We start from the raw sequence: 20,228 nt of genomic DNA on the forward strand, positions 1-20,228 counted from the left end.
GGTCCAGACGCAGCAGAGAGAGCCTCGCCATGTGTCTTTACAGAGATAAAAATAACACTCGAGGACACAGCTTCACCACGGCAACGTTGACAGACCTATGAATTGCCAACAGATGTGCAGGCTGCTGTGGCTACAGTGACAAATAGTAGATGCAGTGGGAGAAAACAGAAGAAATGCTTTGCACCAGTGCTGCACAGTGGGAAAGTGTTCTATGGCCTATTTCCTTACTTTCAGGCTACGTTTGTTCAGTCTCCATAATTTACTACCTAGCTTTAATGAAAATGTTCACACACACATCTGACATACTCATTACTGGCTCAGTGGTGGGATTTTGCGCAAAGCGGAATACAACTTGACAGAACTAATTCTCATTATTTAGGAAGACAATATTGTTTCCAAACACTTTTATGTTTTATTTATTCAACTGCAGCCTTGTTAGATAAACTAACACTACAAAAGCGGTTATTTTGACAATATTTATGGTCAAGTTTTGCACTTGACAGAGGTTTAACATTTTAACCAGTTAAATATTTTATTCATATAGTAAGAAGCTGTCATCCATTAACCTGGTAGCTAAACGGTTTCTCATTAATTTAATGTTTTATTCCTATAATAACCATATTAACTATACACTCCCTGGCCATTTTGTTAGGAACACCTGTTCAACTGCTCGTTAATGCAAATATCTAATCAGCCAATCACACTGTAGCAACAAAAAAAAATTAAACATGGTCTTTATGACCGGAAGTTCAAACTGAGCATCAGAATGAGAAAGAAATGTGATTTAAGTGATTTTGAATGTGGTATGATTGCTGGTGTCAGACAGGCTGGTCACAATATTTCAGAAACTGCTGATCTACTGGAATTTGCACACACAACCATCTTACGGGTTTTACAGAGAAAGGTCAGAAGAAGAGATATGTGCTAAAAAAACAAAAAAAACCCACATACGTTAATTTTCAAACATGTACAAAGAATATTATTTATTAAATAGCCAAGACAGAGGCAGAAGTAAATATTAAGATTGGAGACAAGGGCACCACATGCCCTGTCTTTTCCTCTACTTCCTCTGGTTTGGGGTTCTAGAAATGGAGTTTCCAGACCTGCTGAGGGGACCCTGGTTACTCTAAACCCCATAGTGCTTCAAACCCCCTAAACAGTCTTTAAAAACATGTTAAAAGGATGCAATACATAGTATGCTATCAAAGAGAAAAGGCAGTTTTTCCAGGTGTTTCGAGCATGGGTTTGATCTCTGAGAAGAACCCAAGGCCAAGACCAGAGAAGTAGAAATATTTCAGATAGTTTTTCATTTAAAAGTAACACCATGTGTTCCACAAATAGAGATAACATTAAAAAAAGATTCAATCTAGATGAAATGTTGCAGTTAAAACAAACAGTTGGGAATGCATACATAATACAAACACTTTCAAAGCGTGATTGCTGCTTCGTTCATGTATAAACATGAACCTTGAATCATTGTATTATGTGCATATGTTCGAGTTCCTCAGCTTGTAGTTCTTTTTCCATCATTCTTGAGTCCGATGACAGCATAGCATCTGGGAGACAACAGGGGGTCAAACAGTTGCACCAGTGCAGAGAATGACACGTCCTCCTGGTATACAAGGAAGAAAAAAAACACCCATAAAAAAAATAACACACAACAGAGCTGATATAAAAATCTTGATTCTGCTCCCAGTTTGGGCTTTATTACAGCTGAAGGATGTTTCCTCTATAAAGAATTCTCTATTGAATCCCCAGAGAAGAAATATCTGTGCAAGTGTTCACTCAGGTGGGCTCATGTTTATGTGCAAAACAAGTTTGTCTTCCTTGGCAGCTAAGCTGTTTAGCTGTAGAACTATAGCCAACCCAGAGGCTGTATGCGCGCTGGAAATCTCTCTCTCTCTGTCATCATCTAGTGCCGACTAGGGTGTGTTCAGAAATTTCTCAGGCAGTCACCCCACAACCATGTTTGTACTCAGTCCATTTAAAAATCTTAAAGCAGGTGTTTGTAACTCATAGCCAAGGGGTCTTCAAAAATTTCTGTTGTAAGTTATAAGACTGTGCTATTATGGACAGAAGTGCATATCTACAGAGGGGGAGCATTTACACCAATAAAACAAGCATACTGTGTCGCTTACTCCCACCCACCTTTTCTGAAACTCTGATATGATTCATACATCATCAAGTGATCATGTCATCCATCCAACCATTCGCTTCCACTTAGGGCGAGACCCCGAACAGGTCAGCAGTTTGCTGCAGGGCTAACAAGGACAACCATTCACATTCAAAGTCACACCAATACATGAAAACAAAGGGAGAACATCCAAACTGCACACAGAAAGGCCCCGGCCAGACAGTGGATTCAGATCTTGGACCCTCTTGCTGTGAGGCATTTGGGAATTCCGCCCCTAAAATAGTATTTTTACAATGAACTTTTACCCGTGAACACTCTTTAGAGTTTTTATCTGGATTAAAAACCTGTGGCTGGGGGATTTTACAGGAAGGCCTGGTGGGTGGTGCTAGGTTTAGTCACAAACCAGTGACGGACAAATTCAAATTCTGACCAGCCCCTAGGCAAAACAGGGGACTGAGCAGCTGATTAACACTGTCATCCATTAAACCATCACAAGCAAGAGCTTTGTTGCTGCTGTTGTTGGCTGAAAAGTGCAATCCTTTGACTTTGTTTCTAAAACTGTTGATCTCCACCCACATTTTGATGTGACTGGGATCAGATTAAGAATTGTGGACAGCAGGGCTACACTGAAACACAGAATACACAGAACACACTGTGCTGATCGAAGTTTTTGATGTGAGTTCAATACAGAAAGATGTCTTCTTTCATGTTCTGTCTCCATTCTTCCTAGTGATATGGGCCAATATCTTTGTGCTTCTCTCTTTTTCTCTCTCTCAGTTTTTTCCATTGACCGATCCAACTATTTTCTGCTGCTTATGTGAGTCTGTGTTTTAGGATGGCAGTCTAAGAAGAGACAACCAGACCTCCCTCTGCCTGGCCACGTCCACACAGGATTTCTTGGGTCTTCCCAATAGGACGTGCCCAGAACACCACATATAGGAGACCTCCAGGACACATCTTGGTCGGATGCCTGTACCACCTTAACTGGTTCTGCTTCTAAAGTTGTTCTAAATGACTGAAAACCTCACCCCATTACTAAGGGAGAGACCCTCCACCCTTGCGAACAAGCTGATTTCCACCACTTGTACCCATTATCTCATCCTTTTTGTCACTGTCACCAGGAAATCAACAGCTTCTCTTTTATGTTCAGCTCCGTCTTCACCACAACAGACCGGTACAGCTTCTGCATGACCCCAGCCACAGACTTTTCACACTCCTGCCATCCGGCAGGCGATTCAGGAGCATTCAGCACTAGCAGACACAGAGACAGTTTCTACCCACAAGCCATCAGACTTTTGAACTGCTGACATTCTATACACACCATTACACACTCACTACAATTACAGGACTCTAAACACTGTCACTTCAACAAATGCCACTTAAATGCTCATGCACAAGTTTTGCACAAACTGTAAATACCAACTTGTCTTAAATTCACTAAATATTTACTACTTTTTTCCTCTTTTTTCTCTTTTATCATTATTATTACTGCTATTTTCTGTTATTTTCTTCTTAATATAACTGCACACTTTCCATGTGCTCATGTAAAGCTGAGGAGCACGAGCCAAAGAGTTTCATTATGGGTAAATGTGGCTACACTGTTTATCTGCACATGGCAATAAAACTTGAAACTTGACTGCCGGTGCCACACCAATTCATCTGTCAATGTCCTGCTACACTCTTCCCTCACAAGACCCCTGAGATACTTAAAACTCCTGCACTTGGGACAACAATCCACCACAACAAAGGGTGGGCAGTTCACCCTTTTCCGGCTGAGAACCATGGCCTCAGACTTGGAGGTGCTAATTCTAAACCCAGCCGCTTCACAATCGGCTGCACCGCCCCAGTGTGATTTCGATTTTCCACGCTGTCAAACTCACCTCTATGAAAATGTTGCCGTTTCTGCTTTTATCCAAAAATAATCTATCTGCCCACACTCTCTGGATCAGTCAGCCTCTATTCAGGCCCCTGTTCAGTCCTTTAAATTCCCTCTGTAAAGTGATCTGTAAAGTCTCCCTTTCAGGCCGTCCGTCGTGCAACCCTCCTCCTCCCCAGCTCTACATCATCCAAGTTTTCCAGGGCATCTCATCCAAAAGTGCTCAGCAGCCATCTGCTTACTCTGCTCCACAAGCAGTGTCTGTGACTCCTGTGGGTCCAACCAATCTCCTACCTTAATCTGGGAATCTGCTCCATGATGTCGCCTCTCATTTGAGTCTAAATTTGCATATTCATATTTTTTGTAATAAATCTCATTCTCTTCTTCCAGATGATCTCTCCTTACTGAAATATGTGCATCACTGTTCTACCACCAGGCCCTGCAAATTCAGTGAAAACACATCAATTCAACACCTGATCTTTGTGTGCTTACATGATTGTTTAAGGCTGAACGTGCTTCTGCACACTTATCACCGCATGGATCACATTAACATCCATCCATCATCTCCTATTTTCCCCTCTTCCTCTGCTTGACCTCAAGGGAGATCTCCCAAACGCTGACCAGTGCACTTGATGTTACATAGCTTGATTACGTCCCCCCCTTCTCATTTAAGGAGGTTCATCTGACATATAATCTCGCATAATCAGAACTTCAAAGCTTTCCGATCATACGCATCTCATCGTTATGACTCAGACCAAAGATTAGCGTGTTGTGTTTGGCTGCCGGAGCACGAGACGATAAATTGCAGACTGGCTTCAATTTAGCCGACACCTATGTTACTGTCAGTAACAAAGAGAGGTTTCCAGATTTCAGCTGACATTTCTGTGTGTTCACTTTCATCATCTGGGAAGTATATTTCATATCCCAATCAACAAGCTGAACAAGCGAATCATAAAGATGAGCCCAGACAGAAAATTGGAAAAAGCCTCCAAAGCTGTGCCGTGAATGTTCTAAAGCACCATCGGAGCTGAATTCATTTAAGCAGGATTTGACATTTTGATGAAACCAAAGGTTTCTTTTTTACCTGTTCTTTCAGATAGCAGAGGCGATCGAGGAGAATCAGACCTTCAATACAGGGAGCAAGGGTCACCTTCAGCTGTAGAAAGAGGCCGACATGAGAGAAAGCACATGTGTATATCTTTTTTTTTTTTTTACTCCATTTGATACATGTGCAAAAGTTGTGTCTTCCAAGTAGTTCCGCAATTCCCCAAAACCTATTTTACTGGTTTGTGTCATGAAAGAAAACTGGTATGCTGGCTGACATCACAATTAGTGGCCTCAGAAAAGAAGAGGGAAAAAAGTGGCTGGTTTTCTTCTCGTTCAGAGCAATCACTCTCTCATTATTTCCCCGTAGAATACAATGACCTCACTTAATGGTCTGTAATTTTTTTTTTTTTTTTTTTTTTAAACAGGATTGAAAAGGTTTTTACACAAAAAAGGGTTTAAACATGTTGTTGGAGTCGAAGGTGGGAATTAAATACTAGGATGCTCGGCAGGGAGTGAACCAAAATGTATGGAAGACTTACCATGTTAAAAGCATGCATCTCATCCATTCGCACTCTGTATGTGTTGTGGTAATCCTGGATGTCACTGTCAGAGAGCTAAAGAGAGAGTGACGTGTTATGTATGCAAGTAAAATAGAGGAGAATGACAAAAAAAGAAGTTGGAAGCAAGCTGTGAGGGAGATGTGAAATGGGACAAGTGAAAGAAAATAGCATATGCTTTTAAAGAGCTGTGAGAAACATGGGACAGACAGAAGCGCGCCATCGCCCACTGTTACCCAGAGCAACCAGATGGCAGACTTCTCAACAGCCTGGTGCCCTGAAAGATCCTATAGTATACTATACTACACCATCTATTGTTAACCTAAATCAACCTGTTAGGGTTTTAGTTATATCCTGTCACATACATGCTGTTAGAATGATTGTTGCTCAAATTTTCAAATAATGAGGTCAGCATATGTGAAAGTAATCCCTGAAAGGCAAAAGCTCAGGCCTCATCTACTCGCAGCCTATGATGTCGGCTTCACAAGTGGCTAACGCTGTTGCTAGCATTTATATCTGTGGAGGCCGCACTGAGTGTGACGTGTAGTTAGATTCCTAGGGAGCTGCACATTGGGTCACAGTGCAGTAGGTGCAGAAGTATTGTTCCACTGTCAGACAGTCTTTTTTTGTATTTATGGCTCTGTAAGATGTCAAAACATCTGGGCCCATCCACCTGCTGATTGGCTGGTTGGGACTGGCCCCATGCAGCCAATCAGAAGAACAGCTGGATTAAAGGGAGGGTGGCCTTAAAGAGAGAGGAGCTTAAACAGCTGAGAATGAACTTGGGGGACTACAACAAGGGTCATTATAAAACAAATAATTTTGAATTGTGAATTATGCAAAGCTCCTCTGTTTGAGGTGAATAAAAATATGGACTGGAAATGGTCCGCTTACTGAGTCTAGCTCTAACCTAAATCTGGAGCTGAAAATGCAGAAGGACAGTGTGTTTATTTCTTTTCTTGTGTGTTTGTGGAAGGTGTAAAGATGAGTGTAATATTCTTCTCCCGACCTTTGATTCATCCAGTTCCAGTCTGCGCAGCGCTCGCCGAACGTAGTCCACAAATGACTTTGCCTTGGAGTAAACATTCCCAACTCGCTTTTCACTGTGGAACAAACATGTTTCTGCTCAGTGACGCATTCACAACTCAGCAAATGTTTCAAAAGGTTTAAACGATGATGAATAGGTGCTGTTTGGGGAAAACTAATGGGTATTCAATGCTGATCTGATGAAGGTCAAAGGTCAGCAGGCAGGTTCTCTTTGATGGTGTCTGGAGTGATAATATTTTGATAAGGGTAAACTGAGGTCTGCAGCATTTCCTTCTATTGTTTGGTTTCGTCGGGCAGATATAATCAGTCACTAAAGATGTGCACCACACTGGCTGAAAGGCCTTACAGTATGGGGAAGGGAGTGAGAATGGGCTGGGGTGTAAAGCAGCAGCTACTCTTTGGATAGCAAGGTGAATTAAGGATAAACTGAAGCCTGAAGGATGCCTGCATATTCTGCCTTAATTGCTACCAGATGATGTTAAGAATTTCTACTTTTTACAGTTTTTCTAGTAATGTAGGAAATGTACAAATGTTCATTAAAATAACAAGAATCCACAACAAACACCAGAAAATTCACAAAGAAAAAAGGTGATGTGGAGTTAAACTTAAAATGCATAATCAAGAACCACTGCCAGTCTAAACATGTTTCTGTGTGCGTTATGACGCTGCCTTCTCATATATGTGCCCATATTTTGGTACCTTTATTTAAATTCTCTCCAGGCAATGGCTCACCTTTTTATTCCTAGTAGTTTTGTGGATCTAAGTAAGTCAGTTATGGCATGTATGTCCACCAGTTAGTCTCGGCACCACTTTGGTCCAAAGAGAAATAACTAAAAGCAGCTGAAGTTTTATAGAAACAACCATGATTCTCAGAGGACAAATTTTAATGATTTTACTGGCTTTTTTAGACTATTTAATGGGCTGCTGTGAAATTTGGTACATTCACCTTCCCATCAGTATGAATTGGAATGACTTTGATTGCATTAGCATTAGAGTCCCATCATCACTTTAATTGCCATTTTTGACCAACTACTGTTGTGTTTAGTGCTAATAGTAACTACAATGCTAACTCTGTATATTAAGATGATAAGCATGGTAAACAGTATTTACTCTTGGACAATTTATTAAGTACACCCGTTCAAATGCTCTTTAACGCAAATATCTAATCAATCAAACAAGGTAATTATTCAAGGACTTTAGGTTGAAGTTTAAACCGAGCATCATAATGGGGAAGAAAGGTGATTTTAGGGACTTTGAACACAGCGTGGTGATGACCTCCTCTGAGCTGGGATTTTCCCACACAACCATCTCTAGGGTTTACAGAGAATGGTCTGAAAAAAGGAAAAATATCCAGTGAGCAGCAGTTCCCTGGGTGAAGATGTAGTTGATGCCAGACCTCAGAACAGAATGGCCAGGCTGCTTTTGGGTAACAATAACCCAGCTAATTACTACCAAGGTATGCAGACGAGCATACCAACACATCAAACTTTGCAGCACATGAGCTACTGGGAAAACATTGGCTGGTCTGATGAGTCTCAATTGCTGCTGTGATATTTGAACGGTGAGGTCAGAATTTAGTGTAAACAACATGAAAGCATGGATCCATCCTCCTTCGTGTCAGCAGTTCAGTCTGGCATTGGTGTAAATGGTGTGGGGGATACGTTCTTGGCACTCTTTGGGTCTCTTATTGCCAACTAAGCATCATTTAAATACCTAAGCCTAGCTGCGTATTGTTGCTGACCGTGTCCACAGTATACCTGCTTTCTGATGGCTGCTTACAGCAGGATAATATGCCATATCATAAAGTTCAAATCATCTTAAACTGTTTTTTGAATACAACTTTGAGTTCATAAACTCTACTAAAATTGCCTCCTGACAAATTTGGAGCAACTGTGTGACACCATCGTGTCAACATGGGCCAAAATCTCCGAGGAATGTTTCCAGCTATGTTATGTGTTAGCGCAGACAGTATGAACATATAACATAGCTTACGTTAGCATTTAGATTAAAGCAGCATTGTCCTACGTGGGGTCACGCTGCATATAGTAGGGAATGTTCCTATTTTTTGGCAAATAATACCTGCAAGATCAGGAAACTGGTTTAATCAAATCTTTATATAATGTTTCCTGTACTGAAAACATCACTATAACACTGAAGGGTAATGATCTTTGAACATTTTCAGAACAAAACATTTGTAGCTGTGCTCTAGCCGCTAGCATTCCCATAGGTTACCTGCTTGGAAACAAAAGACAGATTCCTGTCAGTTCATTTTCCGTCCACTAACTGATCTATATGTAAACTTCAAGCTTATTTGAACCCTCAAGTCTATTATTCATTAGGCCTGATACAACAATACACCCAAATCTGACCAGGAATCGAGTACATATGGCTTTTGCTGGCAAGTCTTGGGTCATTTGTAACCTAAACAAGCCAGAGAGAGAAACCTTTCATTTCTGGTTCACAACAAATAAAACAAAACCTTTGGACTGCTATCAAAGCTTGACACCTGTTCTGTTCTAACTCATTCTAACCAAACACAGTTGATACTGTACACACTGACGGGGGAAGGAAAAAAAAGGTCTTAAAAAATTACATGCATTTGCCCTCATTTCTCATACTCCACTAGAAATCCGCTGGTCCAGATGTGAATTCCTGTAGATTACCTTTTATAGGAGCTGTAGTGGTCCCTCAGAATAACATGAAGGACTGCTCGGTAGAACAGAGATTCCATCTGAATCTGCAGGGAAGGACAAAGCTGTTTATTTGAATTAACATAACTCAGCTTTTATAGTGAAAAACTTCTTTTTTTCCTTCACCAAACGTGTACAAATGGCCGATGAATATTTCTGACACTTTGCAAACTTAGTGCAACACTAGCAAGCAATCAAGCCTGTTTTTGGATTCAGAGCTCTGTTCCAGTCAGTAATCAATCTTTCCATGATTGCATTAATATTTATAAACATTCCATATTAATGGCAGCGGGTGTCATGTATCAGCTTTGGCCTGGAGCCTCCAAGCTCTGCATTTCAAATAAATACACTGTAGTCAATCACAGACTTAAAACAATAGCAGAATTAATGGGCTGATTGTTTGAATGCATGCCGGAGATCAGCAATGAAGATAATATGGTGCTGGGTGATTGTGAAAGCCTGTACTTGTGATTTGAAATCATTTGATGTATTTGTTTTGATGAGCGTAATGACAGTTTACAGAAAGAGCTTCCATTCTTTTGCAATGATGGCTATTTGTCTATGATATTGATTACAGTTAGTATGCACGCCTTACTTACCCCTTGGCCAAGTGCAACTCTTTCCAGTGCCTGTTTGAGATAAATGGGAAAGTGTTAAGACAAAGACTTTCCTGGAAAAAAAGTGAGCTGTAGGAGCAAAGAAAAAAAAAAACATTTCTGATGCTCTGCTTATACTAATGAGCCAAAACATTATGATCACCCTTGTCTAATATAGTCTTGGTCCTTTGTGTGCTGCCAGAACAGCAGATGGACTCTACAAGACTTATCTAGTATAGGGGTGGGGAACTCCAGGCTTCAACGGCCGGTGTCCTGCAGGTTTTATATGTCACCCTGGGTCAACACACCTGAATCAAATGATTAGTTCATTACCAGGCCTCTGGAGAACTTCGAGACAGGTTGAGGAGGTCATTTAGCCATATAAATCAGCTGTCTTGGATCAAGGACACATCTAAAACCTACAGGACACCGGCCCTTTAGGCCTGGAGTTCCCCCACCCCTGGTCTAGTATATTAGGTACATAAGTATTTGAACAGTGGTACAATTTTTGCATTTTTGCTTCTGTAAAACACCACATATTGAAGTTGAATTTGGTAGCTGCTCATGGGAACTCTCAATATTACAGACATGGAAAGATGTGTCAGCGCACATGAAGAATGCCATCGTTATGGTGAAAAACAAAAGAGATCTATTGGAAAGATAGTGGAAACTCTTGGGTTGCCAGTTCAATTTTGCAGGTTCTTGGAAAGAAGGGATGCACCAGAAAGTTCAGCAACGTGGATAACAGAGACATTTACCCAAGGAAGGCAAGAAATTTCTTGATGATTGAAGAATTCTTGGTATTGCCTTGGTGAAGAAAAAAACTTTTACCTTGGGCCAGAATGAAAGGGCTGATGGTCCAAAGTATTCGTTTTCAAACTCTTTGCGAGCAAGACACAACTACGGAGTATCTATGCAAAACAATCTTTGTCACCCAAAGTGTTCTCCCTTTTTCTTTTCAGAATAACACTCTTTGACAGCCCGTGCCATTTGTAATTTCTTGCAAAGTTGTCACCACTCAATAATACTTTGCCTCTGTTAACTTGTCAGCCTTTGGTATGAATCCAGTGCTCTTTTAACGTAGGCCAAGTTTCTTTCAGAAGAGTTGTTTGGCTTCTGATTCTGAAACGAACCCTTATACTGCACATAGAACAGTTATATTTTTGCAATAACAATGCAATGGTTGTACAAAAATACCAAAGCACACCTGGACCAGGGCACACCCGGACTTGCCTCATACTATTGGGAAACCACTGACACAAAAAATACCAAAGTGTCTGTCAAAACCGCAGTGATGCGTTGGTGGATGTAGGATCTGGGCAACTGGTGCAAACTGATGATGTTTTCTCTACGAACAGATATCTGGACTGGTCACAGAGGACAGAGACATGACCTTAATACGGGAAGATTTCTGGCTTCTATCTATAATCCTTGGGGAGCCTGTCTTTAAGCAACTGTGTGACGATTAATAAGTGGCTAATCAATGGACTCCCGGCCAAGGTGCTCAGATCTGCAGCATAAAAATAGGGCCACGATGGATGATGCTGTGCAAGCAGCCCCAGAGATTTGTAAGGCGAACAAATGTAATGTTCCTAAATATCCAATTCAGACAAGTGACCTCAATGCATCCGAGCATGCTGTTCAAGTGAATGTGTGTGTGGTGGTGGGGGGGTTAGTTTCTTCTGAGCCTGTGAAAATGGAAAGGCTTTATAACAAATGGGTGTAATTTGCCATGCAACGTTTTTTAAACCGCTTGTAATAAAGCTGCAGGTCTGCACTTCAATCACAGCTTCACTGCTTCATTTCAAATCCACTGTGGTTGGGTACAGAAGCAAAATTATATACACTGGAAGAGACTGTACAAATACAGTCGACTGCATCCACCAGACCTCGGTATGCACCAAGGTTATGAGAACGTGAACAGTATGTGATTCATCCATTGATGGTCAGACTCTTGAGTTCATCAGTGTAAAGTTTTACCGTCAGCTAATAGTTTTTTTGTTTGTTTGGGGGGCTTTTTGCAGGCAGCCATGAAAAAAGAAAAAAAAAAAAACACATGAGAAACTTACCAAACATGCTGACATCCTGGCATTTCTGCCACAAAAGCAGGATTGGTCACGGAGGTACTGACTCAGAGGGAAACCACACACACTCTGTAAACACTCTGTGAGAGGACACACAGGAATATGAGTCAACTGATTAATCAGTTTAGCTGACCAGTGGGATTTTTCATGCTGTTTTCATCTATTTCAAATATTTGCAAGAGAAACATCAAGATAGCAAAAGTACCGAACTTTTTTGTTGTTGTTTTTTTGCAGTGATTGCCTTAGAACATCCCAGAGGAGTGGATTCAAATGACCTATTAGTCACCGTTAAATTAAATCCGAAGACACAGCCACCAGGAATTTAGCTTAGCTTAGCACAAAAGATAAACCTTGGGGAAAGCAAGCCTAGCCTAGCCTAAAAATAACATTGATTCGATCCTGAGGTTTTGTACTGTTTAGCAAATTTCACCTAGTGTTAATTATTTAGCTTTATAGATGCTGATAGATGTGTTTCGTTACCTTTGAGGACTCAAAAGCATTAGCCTCCTAATTTCTAATCATTTTGTGCTAAGCTAGTCTAACTCTCAGCAGGAAATCACCCAAACGAACTTCAAACTTCTCTTTTAATGCAAGCAAATTCATATGTTACCCCCTAAATAGTCAGTACGGCTAACCTCTAATTATTGTGTGGAAAAATAGCAATGTGAGCCCCATTTTTCTAACCGCAGGAGTTCTTAGTACTCAAAAACCCTGATTCCCAGTGGGAGGGTGGCGAGTGCTGACAGCATGCCATCCTTTTCATGTCCCTTTAAAAAGGTTGGAAGACTGAGGCCAAGGCACAGCGAATCCAGTGGGAGTACAGTCAAAGGAAGCACTAATAACATGTGCAGCTGTGGATGGTCAGGCTTTCACAAACTGCTCTGGACACGGGGGCATATTAGCAGTCAGGTTAGCTTCACGTCTGCCCGGCACATGGCCGCCAACACAGGCCCTTAGAAGCAACTGAAGTGGACGAGGCTTTGTGACATCTGAAGGGTGGATTTCAGTACAGTATGTGCACAGAGCTGTTTATAGTAGCTTTGCTTGTGTTGGTCACAGAGTTCTTTCTGAAGTGGCCATGTAAATTCACTGAAAGTCAGATAAATATTTTTGATATTCTACTGTGCGACCGGACATGTACACTCAAAATCTGTACTCGTCTTGGAATTGTTTTTGCTGTTGTGAGTATATAGAAAGTTTACAGTACTAGATGTGGATGCTGCACTTCAGGAATTCCTTGAATTCTAAATGAGCTGATCACATAAATGTATAACGTCCTTCTCTAACGAGAAAGCTTTCAGGCCTTTGGATCCTTTTTTGGGCTGAGGCAGGCCACCACAGGCGCTGGCCTGCAGCCCAGACTGCACTGTAAGGCCAACAGGGGAGTGAAACTGTGTGCGTGTGTGAGCGAAGGCCTTTGTTCCCTTCCTTAAATGATCGAGAAACAAGTGTGGAAAGGAGTGTTTTCAATCAGCTGTCATGATAGCATTTTCCGCTCTCGAGTGTCGAGGGTCGCGCTGTTAACAAGAGATGACGTGGTACTGCATCGACTGCAGCGAGGCCTCTTTTCCTGCAGACGTGCAGAGGCTACAGACAAAGCACGAGGACACATGTAGACAATTTCATACCTCATAAACTTTGGAGTGGAGGAATATATGAAACAGGGATGATATCAGTCTGCATTCTGGCACCTGCGTTGCCGTCAAGTTAGGGCAGCAGCAGACAATGATAAACAGCCTCCTCGGTGTGAAACTCGGGGCTAACTACGACACCGTAAACACAAATTACTTCACGCTGGCTGCAGAATCAATTCTTTCCAATAGATTCTGTTTTTAAATATAAGGGTCAAATATTCTCATTTTCAGCAGCCTTCAACAGCCATTTTAAATCCATAAATCCAGTCTAATGACTGTAACAGTAGGCGTCAGAGCTTAACTCAATCTCCAGAAGGGTAACTAGGCCGAGTCTCAGAATTCTCAGTGGAATATTGGACTTGTTTACTAAAAAGTAGGAATATGCACTAATCAGCCACAACATTGCAGTGTGGCTGGGCATGTCCCAGCCATGGAAAAATAAATAAATAGCTAGCTCAGACATGATATGGAGGACTCTTGGATCCAATCTGCAAATCTCATATAAAGCACACCATTCAACCTGACTGAGTCTACCTACAGTTGCTGCAAAGGTGCAAGCTGTCGTGCAACTCTCCTCCACCCCAGCTCTCTCTCTCTAGCCTACGCCAGGTTTAATCAGTGTCATATCTGTTATCACTGATGCCTGCGCTATTCTCTACAGGTGGTTTTGCTGCTGCCCTTCCCACCATGTGAGTATGTTTTGGATCACCACGGAATATTTTTCTGCCCTTCTATTGTCTAATTTCCGTTAAACCGTATGAACTGTAGCATCAGTTTCCTGTTCTTAGCTGACAAGATTGCCACGTGATGTGGTCTTCTGCTGCTGTAGCCCATCTGCCTCAAGGTTTGACTTGTTGTATGTTTAGAGATGCTCTTCTGCATACTTTGGTTTTTACGAGTGGCTATTTTAGTGATTTTTCTATCAGCCCAAAACAACCTGGCCATTCTCCCCTGACAAATCATTTTTGCCCAGCCAGCTGCTGCTCATTGGATAATTTCTATTGCTCTGACCATTCTCTGTAAACCCTAAAGATGTCTACATGGGAAAAATACAGATGATAGTCCTTCTCTGACTATAGTGGTTCACACTGAACCTTACAGGACTGAATCCAGCACCATGGCACTGACTGGGACTTGAAAGATTCAAGGCTCGATCTAAGCAGGCTCCACCCCACAGCCCACAGGGCCCAAAGACTCAGCTGCCAAAGCCCTGGTGACAGACACCGCAGAACATCACCGATCTGTGTCTGCAGGTCAGTGCTCACAAGCGGGACCAACACAATATCTGGCAGGTGGTTTTAATGTTGTGGAGGCTCGGTTTAAGTGTTTATGTGACTCTTTGTGGGAATATAATATTACATTTCTGATAAGAGCAGATTGATGAAGTGCAGGTGTCTGAGATTGGACTATGGGAGAAGTGTCAGTGAAAATAAGGAGAGAGAGAGAGAAATAGACATAAACAGCACATGAGAAACCACAGACTGTGTGTGTGTTCGTGTGTACAGTTACAGTTTTTCAGCTCAAACAGAGACAGATAGAAACACACCTCCCGACTCCTGGAAGCGATTTACACCTCTAATTGTGTGTGTGTGTGTGTATGTGTTTGTTTACCCTGTCCGGCAGGGTCAAACTCCTCAGACAGCAGGTGATAGCAGCAGCCCACACTGCAGACTGCGGCTAGCTCCGGTTTAGCCACAAACATCCTCAGCGTGCTGGGAGCCAAGTCGCCACAAGTGTGCAGGCCAACCATGACTGCATCCTGGGGTTTGGAGAAATCACACAGAGATGGGAGAGAACAGAAAAGGAGGTGGAAGCAAGGAGGGGGAGTAGTAGAGATCGATGGTAAAATTTATTGATGATGACGCGCTGCAGATTTGGCACCGCAGTCACACCCCAGACTCACTCCAGTAATGCAAACTCCAGCTGCTGTGACACACTTGTAATTCTAGGAGTTGCTATGGGAATCAAGCTTTGCTACTATGCTCTACAGCTGGCTGAATATATATGAAGCTTTTTTTTTTTTTTTTTTACATATATTATTAAACATTTACTTTTGGCTTTGGGTTTGCTCACCTCCAGCTCATTGATGAGGTCTCGGAGCTCTGTTTCTGCAGTAACGTAAGATGTGAGAGGTGAAAACACAGCTCCAGTGCTGTCGGCCCTGCTCTGAGCTTTCCTCTCCAGGTTCTCTCTCTTCCTCCTCTCTCTCTCCTCAGCACTGAGTTGACTTGGGGGAACTCTGGGGGAAGCAGGCTGTATTACATCCACGGATAAAGCACTCAGGAAGAGCTCATCTGTTTCTGGGTTTTGCTCTGAATGTCCTTCCACTGCGGGGTTGATGTCTGATGAGCTTGTTAACACCCTCTCCTCCTCTTGTGACCGAATTCTTGGCCCATTACCAGATAAAACATCTTCGTCTCCATTCAGCCCAGTTTTTTTTTCTATTAACTCCTCCTGAGGCGAATGTGTGGCCTCTGCTTGCGTCCTTGCTGCTTTGGTGTGTTTCTGGTATGCTTTCGAGAACTTCTTTAGCTTCCTGTTCCTCTCCTGAGCACCGTGGGTGTTGGTGCTAGAGGAGTCAATGCCATACACCCGAAGGGCATACTGAAGAGACAGGAAGGAGCTCAAGTAGCCCTTCCCTGAGCCTACATCTATCACCTGCATGTCACGTTAAAAAACAAAAAAACAAAAACAGTACATGTTAAGAGCTGTTTAGTGGTTTTTACATATTTTTTTATATACTTTTAGGATATTGCCTGTACCTATGAAAATGTTGCCCTACCTGATTAACCCCACAGTGCTGAGCCAGGCAGGCCACCACCTCAGACATGGACTGGACTTCATGGGATTTCTTAGAAGTCATAAACTCATCTGGCTCAAAAGCAGCCACTATATTAAAAAAAAAAAGAGTCAGTGGAAAAAAATGTCAGTTTCCCTAAAATTTACATCGCATAGGTTCAAAAATTATGATTGTGATTTGAACAGGACAATCCTGGATTGCTTCCTGTTCTCAGTGGGAAACAATCTTCCCTACCTGTTTCCTCTGGAGTACCAGACTCGGACCTGGTGTCCCTGAGGCCCTGCAGTAGATTCTCCCGGCTCATGCAGAGTCCAAGGCCGGGGAGAGAGTGCTCTTTAGCTGCCTGCACAAGTTCCTGGGTGTCAACCAGTCGCTTTGTATCATTGCAAAACCCAAATGTGGTGCTGGGCTGCTCTGTTTAGGGAGACAGATATGGGATATCTGTAACATAAAGTCCACACAGAATATACTTTAAAATTTACAGTTTCTGTCCATGTAGTCATATAAGGAATAAGGTATAAAAGCTAATAGTTTTGCTTTTATGCCTTGGTAATTTATATAAAATTGTAAATACTGGGGATCAAAACTTTTATAAGTTATAACTAAAATAGATTTTGGTCCAGAACGTCTGCAGTCCCTTTCCAGATGCTATAATCCATACACATTTGGGCTGATTATTACTTGTTCCTAAACATTGAAGAATATTTCCAAAACTCAGAAAAGTTTATTTTGTTTTTGTTTTTTGTCATCCATAAGTCAAACTTTGGGTTGTTATCTCAAAATTTTTAAGAAATTAGGTCTGAATCTCTCAGCCATTTTTTTCAGGAAACAAGCTTCCATATTAGACAATAAAATAAAATAATATAAAATAAAAGCCCTTCGCTCTCTTGTTTGGGCTGAACTAGCTTACCACTCCGCCTGTGCTGTGGCTCCCTCTGCTGGTCGTTACCGGAACCTACAGCTGACAGAACGTCCTCCGGTGATACGGCCACGAACCGTTTCCACACGTCGTGAGTGTAAAACTCCACGGTGTGGGCATTAGCAATATTAAGAGTTATAGATAGAAACCGAATGACTTCATCTATCTGTTGCTGAATTTCAGTGAGGCTGCATGAGGAGGGTTTCATGGTAATTAATAAAAGGCTCTACGAAGAGGAGCTGGGCAAGCACGCAAACGTCCCACTTCTGGTGTACGCCTAGACATTAGCAGTAGAATAAAACGGTTCGATGAATTTACTGATCTGCTTTTTATTTTTATTTTTCAATAATATAAGCTTTACATACATACAAGGCTAGTTTACAGGGTGTAACAGGGTGTTTACACTTCATCAAAAATCAAAATACAGTACTTCGAAGACCGATAAGAAGAATTTAATAAAACTCATATTGTTATTGATAAGTTCAAAAACTATTAAAAAAAAATAATTAACTGAAGCTGTATTTTATACCTGTTCACTACAGCATGAATTTATAAAACAAAACCAGTTAGTTTGGAATTTTAACAAGGAACATTTTGAAATAGGCCCTTCCGCAATCGATTTATCACGTCTTGTCTTGTGTACGTCATCACACAGCGTCTGTAACGAAACGGCATGCTAGCTGAAGTCGACGAGGAGGTTGTAAACATTTGAGTTTTCCCGAAGAGACTGAACACACATGGCACCAACAGATCAAAAAACGAAGAATGAGAAGTTTGCAGGGAAAGAGGGTGACTTGGCGAAAACAAAAAATGGCGCGAAAGGTGTCAAAAAGAAAAGAAAATGGATCTCCGATCACAAATTATTCAAAGGCAGCGTAAAAGAAGGTACAATAAGGCTGAACGTACACGTAAATACTACACAGCCTCTATATTTAAATAACATAGGAACCGTGAGAAATCAATTCATATTAAGATTAGAACTTAATCCGCGTTGGGTTAATTAAAACGACTGTCAACACAAGAGCATGAGCATAGTGTAGATAAGTAATCACACTGAATCTGATTTTTTTTTAAATGGTTTGATTTTCCTGTATTTTAAATCTCTGTCTTAACTCTTCAGGTCAAGGATTTGCTTTCAACAGGAAGCAGAAAGTCAAATATGAATACAACAAACTGCTGCGAAAGGAGAAGAAGAAGAACCCGGGGTCCAAAAACCTGTACAAAGAAGAGTATCCAGAACACCTCAGGCATCTGTACGAGGCCGAGGCAGAGAAACTGAAGAAAGAAGCCTGGACGAACAGAGTGAACAGGAGTAAGCTGAGGATGAAAGGGCAGGCGGAAGAGATGGAGGAAAGTGATGGAGAGGAAGAGGATGATAATGAGGCACAGCAGACCGAGGCAGCTGGTGAAGAAGAAGTTAGTGGGGGATCTGAGCTGAAAGAGTCAGTGTCCGGGAACCAAGCTGAGCCAACATCAGCTTCACAGAGCGAAAGGTGAGTACGTCCGTGCAGACATACAGCACTGTGCAAAAATCATGAGGCAGTCCTCATTACTTTATATTTAGCTTTCAAGGAGCATTGACTGCTTTTTTGGTCACGTCCTTGCTTGTTCAGCCGCTCAGCACTGACGTATGAATCACTGAAGCATAGAAAACACACCTTGTACAAAGGATGGAACAGTTTGGTGGCTACACTGAATCACTTTGTTGCTAGCAGTTTGCTGCAAAAACAAATTTGTTCTTTAGTTGAACCTACAAAAAATGCCAAAGATAAAACAGTTTGATTCCCAAAGAGCTACTAACTGAAAACCTGGCATATCTCAGCATGGTATGCATTGTGTCCTATAAGGAAATGAGGGGTGGCTCACAACTTTTACACAACACTTAAAAACAAGAGAGGGCTGGGTGGTGGAGACAAAGTCAGCTTTTATAATTTTGGGTTTTTAAAAAAAATAAAAATGTTTGCTTGTTTCCACCAGTCTTCCAATGAGCAATCGCATGAGAAAAAAAATGGAGAAGAAAAACTCTTACCAGAAGACAAAAGAAGAATTTGAGAGGATCCAAGAGAAGCGGAGAAAGAAGAAAGAGGTAACGTGTTTAACTAAGTAAAAGAAAAATAAGATCACAGTCTTTCACTTTTTAAATGAAAAACGTTTTTAAACAACAGCCTGTGTGTTTGCTGTTTTTAGGAGTACTTGAAGAACAAGCAACAGAGAGAAGAGGCCATCCAGAAGTACAAACAGAAAAAGATGGAGACATTCCAGATTCTAAACAAAAAGACCAAGAAAGGACAGCCAAATCTAAACCTCCAAATGGAATATTTACTTCAGAAGATACAAGGAAGTGGGAAATGACTCCTCCTCAGAACTGAATGCCAGTAGAGGACTTTACTTAAAACCTCATAGGCTGAATCAAGGTTGCGATTTTCTGTGCAAAATCAAAGTGGAAACTTGTGGTTGTTTTGATGGTAAATTACTTTGAGATATATATTGTGATTTCACAGTATTTTTTGCTCTGACCACTGAAAGTCATTGTACTGTTCAACCACAAGATGGCATCATAAGAAATGACGTGATGACAGAGCATGCTTTTATTTTTAAAAATAAATAAATATATAATTTCCAATAATGTGCTTTTATTTTGAAATAAACCATAAATAAAACTTTCTTTTGGCCAATTTTCTGGTAGTCAACAAGTTTAGCTTTTATTCCCAAGTAAACCTCCAATAACACATTAACACTCATCCCGCTGACAGCCTTCATTATGCTGCTGTCTTAATTACACACTACATAAACATGTTGCACACATGTAGCCTGCATAGAGTAAGCTCACTCTGCAGCCCCATC

General features: G+C 41.4%; 2 protein-coding genes across 6 annotated transcripts; one reads left to right on the forward strand and one right to left on the reverse strand.

The window, feature by feature from the left end:
- Positions 1 to 952: 952 nt before the first annotated feature.
- On the reverse strand, positions 953 to 17,724 carry mettl25 (methyltransferase like 25). 5 transcript variants are annotated; one of them, XM_005451625.4, is made up of 13 exons: positions 17,376 to 17,724; positions 16,700 to 16,879; positions 16,448 to 16,554; positions 15,739 to 16,323; positions 15,277 to 15,424; positions 12,017 to 12,111; positions 9,951 to 9,980; positions 9,325 to 9,398; positions 6,624 to 6,717; positions 5,597 to 5,671; positions 5,095 to 5,166; positions 2,149 to 2,261; positions 953 to 1,612 (listed from the first exon to the last, which is right to left on the reverse strand). In XM_005451625.4, exons 1-12 carry the CDS (start codon positions 17,590 to 17,592, stop codon positions 2,190 to 2,192), a joined length of 1,749 nt encoding a protein of 582 aa, XP_005451682.1. In that variant the 5' UTR covers positions 17,593 to 17,724; the 3' UTR covers positions 953 to 1,612; positions 2,149 to 2,189. The 5 variants fall into 5 exon arrangements, 4 of the variants coding, with proteins under 4 accessions (XP_005451682.1, XP_005451681.1, XP_019202752.1 ...); XR_266128.4 differs by lacking the exon at positions 953 to 1,612 and adding an exon at positions 4,305 to 4,449 and having other exon boundaries at positions 2,152 to 2,261; positions 17,376 to 17,721; XM_005451624.4 differs by lacking the exon at positions 2,149 to 2,261 and having other exon boundaries at positions 17,376 to 17,718.
- A 296-nt stretch (positions 17,725 to 18,020) lies between these two features.
- Positions 18,021 to 20,047, forward strand: ccdc59 (coiled-coil domain containing 59). The gene is made up of 4 exons (XM_003444996.5): positions 18,021 to 18,269; positions 18,505 to 18,877; positions 19,362 to 19,470; positions 19,572 to 20,047. Exons 1-4 carry the CDS (start codon positions 18,122 to 18,124, stop codon positions 19,734 to 19,736), a joined length of 795 nt encoding a protein of 264 aa, XP_003445044.1. The 5' UTR covers positions 18,021 to 18,121; the 3' UTR covers positions 19,737 to 20,047.
- The last annotated feature ends 181 nt before the right edge of the window (positions 20,048 to 20,228 follow it).

This window comes from Oreochromis niloticus, linkage group LG17, assembly GCF_001858045.2.
Source record: "Oreochromis niloticus isolate F11D_XX linkage group LG17, O_niloticus_UMD_NMBU, whole genome shotgun sequence".
Lineage (NCBI taxonomy): Eukaryota > Metazoa > Chordata > Actinopteri > Cichliformes > Cichlidae > Oreochromis > Oreochromis niloticus.

What these genes read in the sequence shown, in the direction of transcription:
- mettl25 (XM_005451624.4), bottom strand. Translation starts at nt 17,592, where the DNA reads ATGAAACCCTCCTCATGCAGCCTCACTGAAATTCAGCAACAGATAGAT. An exon ending in AGCACTGTGGGGTTAATCAG is followed by an intron (nt 16,324 to 16,447) that starts GTAGGGCAACAT and finishes CGTGACATGCAG; the next exon opens with GTGATAGATGTAGGCTCAGG. An exon ending in CCAGGATGTCAGCATGTTTG is followed by an intron (nt 9,981 to 12,016) that starts GTAAGTTTCTCA and finishes TATCTCAAACAG; the next exon opens with GCACTGGAAAGAGTTGCACT.
- ccdc59 (XM_003444996.5), top strand. Translation starts at nt 18,122, where the DNA reads ATGGCACCAACAGATCAAAAAACGAAGAATGAGAAGTTTGCAGGGAAA. An exon ending in CAAAGGCAGCGTAAAAGAAG is followed by an intron (nt 18,270 to 18,504) that starts GTACAATAAGGC and finishes TTAACTCTTCAG; the next exon opens with GTCAAGGATTTGCTTTCAAC. An exon ending in TCAGCTTCACAGAGCGAAAG is followed by an intron (nt 18,878 to 19,361) that starts GTGAGTACGTCC and finishes TGTTTCCACCAG; the next exon opens with TCTTCCAATGAGCAATCGCA.